Source organism: Ursus maritimus, unplaced genomic scaffold, assembly GCF_017311325.1.
Source record: "Ursus maritimus isolate PB19 unplaced genomic scaffold, ASM1731132v1 scaffold_33, whole genome shotgun sequence".
Classification (NCBI taxonomy): Eukaryota; Metazoa; Chordata; class Mammalia; order Carnivora; family Ursidae; genus Ursus; species Ursus maritimus.
The window spans coordinates 10098402-10105102 of NW_024425897.1; the positions used below are offsets into that span (position 1 = coordinate 10098402).

The following is a 6701-nucleotide window of genomic DNA, read 5'->3' on the forward strand; positions in this document are numbered from 1 at the left end:
CCCCCCCCCCGCCCATTGTCTAGCAGAACTCCCCTTGATTGGGTGTCCAAGGCAGAGACAGTCCCAGCCCCTCCAGCCCTGTCTCCCCACATCAATACAGTCTGGAGAGCTTTGCCAAGGTCAGATTCTTTATTAATTTCTCTTTTTTCTTAAAAAAAAAGTATTCCTTCAGTATAAAAAAATAAATATTTTAAATATGACATTGAATAAATAAAAATAATCTGTCAGTATGAAACATTCCCACAGGGTACATTCATCAAAGAGGAATTTGTCCCTCAAGGCCAAGTCCTATCCAGTAGAAAGGAAGGAGGGAAACACAGAGGGACAGACGGAGCTAGCAGTGTGGATGGGAGAGACGCCCAGGTACCGGGATGGAGGCGCAAGGGTGGGGGTGAGCCGAAAGCAAGGACATCTGTACCATCTGAAGGGAAACTCTCACTTGATTCTGGCCTCCAACCCCACATGCTCTTGTCTGTTCTGGAAAACCAGCAAAAGGTGGGGCTGGGCTGCTTCTGGAAGGGGGGCAGGGGGCGGCCCCAAGGAGGGGGCAAGGAGAGGGGAGAGGAGAGACAAATAAACTGGCGGTGATTTTTTTGTTGTTGTTTAAAACGTTTTTAAATAAATAAAAGTTCCCAATATTCCTTTCTCCATAAATTGCAAAATGCCTGTCCTACCCGCTCTTCTGCTGACAGCCTCTCCTTCCTCCTCCTCTTGACCCAGGATGCAGGTGTGGGTCAATACCAGCAGATGAAAAATGAGGAAAGGGACAGCTTCCTGCCCTGCAAAGCTTTTTCCACACAAAGCCTCCGTAATTCCGGGAGGCTGTGCAAAATTGTCTGCTGCATTAGTTCTAGAAAGAGTGCTAAGGATGGGGGCTGAGGAGCAGAGTAGGAGATGGGGGGTGGGGAGGGCAGAAGCAGGGGGAGCGAGGCAGAGGGGCGGTGTTGGGCCCAGGGGAAGAGATTCCCTTGGTCCCTGAGCCTCAGAGGTTGCCCAGGTGGGCTCGGCACGGGAGTCAGCGTAGGCGAGGGGCTGGGATGATTGCACACCCAGATGGCCCCAAGCCTTCTGAGCCATGGTCACCAAAGGAGCAGAGTGCAGGGAGGGGACAGCAGGCTAAGACCCTGGATGAGGGTGAGTGTGACCCAGATTAAGACAGCCTCAGAAAACCTGTGGCTGTCATGGTCTCCCGTGTCACCGGCCACAAAACAACCTTGCCCTCCCCCCCTCCCCCCGCCGCCCCTGCCTGCTCCCTGCCCACCTGCCACCCGGTGTGGTGTGTGCGGGTAAAGTGCTCAGGGAAGACAGAGAGGTGCAAAGTGAGTGCAAAGTACCATAATCACATTGGCTGAACCGCTAGGACCGCCACCGCTCAGGGTTTGAGAAGAAGCCAGAATGTTGCTCTTAGCAGCTGCCCCAGCTCCTCACCCCCTCCCTTGCTCCCAGACTGGAGGGCGTTTCTCCACTAGCCTGGCCCCAGCACAAAGGAAAGGATCGGGTTCCCTGCCTGGGAGCCCAGACATGGGTGGGGGCGTGGGGGGAGGTGGGGCAGGAGGGACCACAGCTTCCTGGTCGTGGGCCCAGGGCCTCCCTATCCTCCTCTCCACAGCAAGGAGCTCCTCCCTGCACTGCCCCAGCTTCACAGAGGTCCAGCCAGGCCCTCTGGCCCTTTGTGGGTGTTTGGGCCACCCGAGCAGGAGCTTCCCCACTGTGTGCAAGCATGCTGGGTGCTGGGTCAGGACTGCTCCAGAGCCCCTCCACTGCCAGTCTAGAGACAGACAGCATGGGAACAAGGAAACAGCAGCAGAGCGGGCCACCAGGACTGCCTTACCCAATGCTCCCAGGCACCCTTTCAACCGTGAATGTTGCCCCTCACAGCACAATTCCAAGGGCTGCCAGAAAACACAGTGTTGAGCGACCCCCGCTGGAGCCAAGCAAGATGGTGGCCCTGGGAGAAGGCCCCCGGCCACTCCACAAGCCGGCCCAGCCTGCCATGAAACCAGGATCCCAATACCCCCAAATCAGGCCACGGTTGGGATGGGGTATGGATCTGGGTCCCCTGCCCCCCCACCCAGGGTGACCAGTTCTCTCAGATCCTGACCCTTCTCTGAGCTTCACCCGTAAGGCTGATTCCACTTGTAACATCTTTGACTTCTGGACCAGTGCCTGCTAAGGCTTGGCCCTGGCTCCCATATGAGCCATCCTATTATTCTGTTGAGGAGGAAGCAGGGAAAGGGGAACTAACTTTGCCATTTAAAGCACCAATAAGTTAATATAAATAGGGCATCATAATAAATAGACAATCATGCTGGGTCAGACACGCAGCACTCTTGGCTCTCGGGCTTCTCTGAGACCCTGACCTCAGGTTCTGCTGTCCCCTTGCTCTAGGAACCAGAGATGGCCTCTAGTCCCCATCAAGTACCTTTGTGTGACCTCACAAGGCCTCCATGGGCCCCGGATGTGAGCTGCCACTCTGAACTACCCAGTCTTTCCTATCCCTTCCCGTCCTTTATAGACCCCAGCCCAGAAGGAAGACTCTGGGTCCTCTCGGAACCTCTTCACCTGACTTTGCCACCTGCCCACCTCCCCAAACCCCACCTCCAGGTCCAGCCACCAGACTCTGGCCATCCCAGGCTTCAGGAAAGATTGCAGGGAAGAAGGAGAGCCTACCAAGGCTTTCAGGACCTCTCTAACTTCCCAGGCCTGAAGGTGGCCTCTCGGCCTCCCTAGGAGCCTGAATGCCAGTGAACTCATTCTGGAACTTTCTGCTTCACAGTCCAGTCTCTAGGCCTGAGCTCTCCAATCACACTCAAGAGAAGGAACATCTCAAACCAGAACTCCCCTCTCTAACTTCCACTCGCTATTCTTGCAAGGGCCAAGGAGTCCTCCGGATCCCAGCTCCTCTGGCCTGCCTGAGCCCAGTCAAACCTTCCAGAGCCTACATAAGGGTCAGTGAAGGCACCGATGGTGGTCATTCTGCGGGGCTGAGCGATTCCCCTGACCCCTGCCGTCTGGCCCCATGGTCAGAGTCGCCAAGGATGACCTGTGCAGTTTTCTCACAAAGGCCCTGGCCGAGGGGCCAAGTGGGGACAGAGGTCCAGCCCACAATCCCCTCCCCAGCCCGACACCCTGGTGCCCGGCCGCAGTCTCCCAGAGGAAGGGGTTCTTCTTCTAATTGGCGCTGTAGACAGGCCCTGCCTACGGGAGTTTTGATTCTGCTCGGCTTTATCACAGCCCACCCTAGAGGGGAGTGGACTGGCCAGGACCCCCTTGGGGTCTGCCAGCAGCCCCCACTTGGGTCCGGGGATGCTCTGGGCCCTGGCCACAGTTTCAGAGCCGCCTGAGCCTAAGATCTCAGGTCACTCACAGCAGGCTTCAAGACGTCCTGTCTAGAAGGCCTGCGCCACCACGGCGATGACCTGCTTATACTTCCCCAGGAGCTGACAGCCCAACTTCTTCTTCTGGAAGACGTCCTTGCCCGAGGTGTCGGGGCCGTAGGCCACGTCCACGTGGGCCACGTGGTACTTGTTACACAGGCGGCAGAGCACGTTGCTGAGGAGGCCCCGCATGATGTCCGCAGTGGCGTTCAGCTTGCTGTGGAGGCTGAGGGCGTTGGGATTGAGGACCTTCTGGTCGCGGGTGATGTTGCCCAGGGAGGCGCCAAGGTACGCGATGATGCGGTAGAGATCCATGAGCCGCGTCCTCTCCGTGCCGTTGGCGTGGAACGGCGGGAAGTCCGTCACGTTGGGGCCGCACAGCTTGTCCAGGTTGTTGGGGAACGGCTCCCCCTGGGCTGTGTACTGCGGAGCAGAGAGGGAGAGGGGAGGTGACGCGGGGGTCAGGGTCGAGGGCTCCAGGCCCAGGCTCTTGGGGCTCCGTTTCCCGGCTCTGGCACAGAGACCCAGCTCCTCGACCTCTCAGCATGGCAGGACTGTCCCCAGAGCCCGAAGTCATGACGGTGCGAACACCGTGGTACAGAATCAAGGCATTAGCATCACCCTCAGCAGGAGTGTACGGGGACCGAAAGCAAAACACCATGTCTCCCCTCCTGCGGGTATGCCACACACACTTGCCCTTTCACCCGCCGTCCGCACCTTCCTCCTGGGCGGCTTTGCACCCCAGACGCCCACAGCCCACTTTGTCTCCCAACAGCATCTCCCCAGCCACCCTACTTCCTCTCATGTCTCATTGGCCTCCTGCTCCACGTGGAGCAGCGGCGCCCAGCCTCCCGATTTGCCCCCCAGCTCTGCCCCCGATCTCACTGGCACCTTGGAAACGTGGCTTCCAGTCTGAGCCTGGCCTGGGGGAGGGGTGGGGGCTTGGAAGCTGTGGGAGTCTGGGCGTGGCTGCACCAAGCCCTTTCCCCATTCTCTCCTGCCAGCTCCAAAATGCTCTCTTCCCAGGCCAGCCCCGCCAGCCTTGGTCTGTGTAGCAACCCTCCCTCCCCCCGCCCCCCACCCCGCTCCCTCCCGCCTTCCTCAGGACCTGGACCGGGGACTTACATAGAGAATAAAGAGAGCATTGGCACTGCCATTGAGCTGTGCCAGTTGGTTCCTGATCTGGTTCATGAGGTTGCTGTGACATGGGTGGCGTGTGGCGCAGGTGGCGTTGACAGGGGTGATAGGAAGGGGGCTCCCCGCCCCGTGTTTCCAGTGCAGAACCAGCAGCAGGGGCACAACTCCTGGGAATAGGCAGGAAGGAGCCATGAGCAGGGGGGTTGCAGGTGGGCAAGGGGGCTGGGTTAGAAGATGCGGCTCATCTCCCCAGGGACGCCAATGCCCCAGCTCCACCTCCAGCTCTGTCCCCCGCCCCCCCCCGCCCCCCGCTGCTTCTACTTTTCATCCTCTCACTGCGTCTGGTTCTCTCTGCTTCCCTCTCTCCAGATCTCTATCTCTGCTTCTCTCCACCTTCTTGTTTTTTCCTTCTCTCTCCTGAAAGGAGGAAGGGGCTAGGACACGAGCTATTCCCACCAGCTGGGAGCTGGGTTCAGGGTGACACGAGCCATCCAGCCCTTTCCCTCAGGAAGGCAAAAGCCCCTGGGGCCTCCTGCCACTCTGGCTGGAAGGCACCGCGCCCCAGGCCCAGCGGGTCTCAAGGGACAGAGAGGCCCCTATCTTCCCACCTTGCAGGATGGTCCGGATTCCTGTGCATTTCTTCATGCTCACTGGCCCATTGCAGGCCGTAGCTCCCAGATCGGGCTCCCATGGGAACCCGGGGTGAGGGGACCTTCTGCTGACACTCTTCTCCCTCTCAAACCTGTCACTTGATTCTGGCTCCCTGGGCCGTTTGTCTCCAAAAATTCTGCCACCCTCCCCCATCTCTTCTATAGCTCTTTTCCAAATGTGGCCACTCTCCTATTTAGGACCCTCAACTCCACCCCAGTTTTGCAGTTCTGCCCCCTCTCCAACCCCAAATCACCATTCAGAACTTCCTGTCCCCCCCAGCCCTGCACAGCTCCTGCCTCCCTGCCATCCCCCTCTTGTCTACTACTTGCCCCAGGCGCTGGGTTAGGACTAGCAGAATCCTGGGGGCCCGCAGGCCCTCAGAGCCTTGCGGAGGGAGAGGAAATGGTGCAACCAGAAAAGAGAAAAGGGAAAAGGTCGCAGGCAGCCAGGTGGGCGGGGGAGGAAGGAAAGTGAAAGGTGACAGGAGAGCTGGGAGCTGTCCGGGCCTGTCCTGGGTTGCCCCTCCCCCAGGGTGCCTGCTTCCCAGCTTTACTCTCTCGGGTTTCCTCGGAGGGGCCTCTCCCAGTAGCCCAGCAGCGGGAGCTAGGGGCAGCAGACCAGTGAGGCTGGAGAACCGGTGAGGCTGGGGTGAAGGGGGGCGCTGGAGCGCTGGGATCTCCCCCGATGGGACAGTGGCAGCCTCAAGTTCACTTCTCCTGGATCCCCTGTTCCTCCCAGCATCCCCAGGCAGCGCTGAGATCCCGGGATGGTTGGGGGCCCCCCACACCGCCGGCTCACCTAGCAAAGACCACAGCTTTCCAGGCACTAGCAGATGGAGGCGGCACCTGCTTCCGTCCCGGCCGGAGTTTGCAAGCTGCTCGGAGGCCGGTGCCCCTCCCTGGGAGCAGCCCGGGACGCGGTTGGAAAAGAGAAAGCGGAAAGACAGAAAGAAAGAAAGAAAGAGGGAGGGTGAATCGGGAGAAAGCAGAGCGGGAAGAGCAGACGGGAGAGTGGCAGGAGCGAGGAGGAGGAGCAGGAGGAAGGCTGCGGCAGCCCCCTCCCTTGCCCGCCAACCTGCTGGCCCCCGGACGGGCTGGGCACGCGGTGCCGGGACCATGTGCCTGCGCTCGCTCCCGGCCGCCACCCAGCGCCTCCGGCGGCCCGGGCCGGCTGCACGGGTGCCCCAAGTGTCCGTGTGTCTGCGGCGAGTCGGTGTCCCGCTCGCGATCGCCGAGTGCCCCAAGTTGCCGCAGCACCCGCAGTGGGGCGCGGAAGCCGGCGCGGGGCGGGTGGATTTACCTGCCGCCAAGACCTTCATTATGGGCTGGACTCCAGAGGGCCTTGGAGGAGACCTTAGATGCCGGCAGTTTTCAGAGGTTCATGCTCAACGGGGAATTTGCCTGATTTATATACTGGAGCCTGTGTTGTAAGACAGAGAGAGAAACAGCTATATTTAGCAGGGATCCCCGTCCAGGAAGTTGTTTGAGGTGCATCATAGGAAATTATGAATGGAAGAAAGTGAGAGTGGGGGGGGGG

The 6701-nt window shown here is 59.5% G+C and overlaps 1 protein-coding gene across 1 annotated transcript; it reads right to left on the reverse strand.

Annotated features, from left to right (window-relative positions):
* Nucleotides 1–1282: 1282 nt before the first annotated feature.
* On the reverse strand, nucleotides 1283–5318 carry LIF (LIF interleukin 6 family cytokine). The gene is made up of 3 exons (XM_008710643.2): nucleotides 5123–5318; nucleotides 4503–4681; nucleotides 1283–3800 (listed from the first exon to the last, which is right to left on the reverse strand). The coding sequence occupies exons 1-3, from the start codon at nucleotides 5316–5318 to the stop codon at nucleotides 3390–3392; spliced, it is 786 nt and encodes a 261-aa protein (XP_008708865.1). The 3' UTR covers nucleotides 1283–3389.
* Between the last annotated feature and the right edge of the window lie 1383 nt (nucleotides 5319–6701).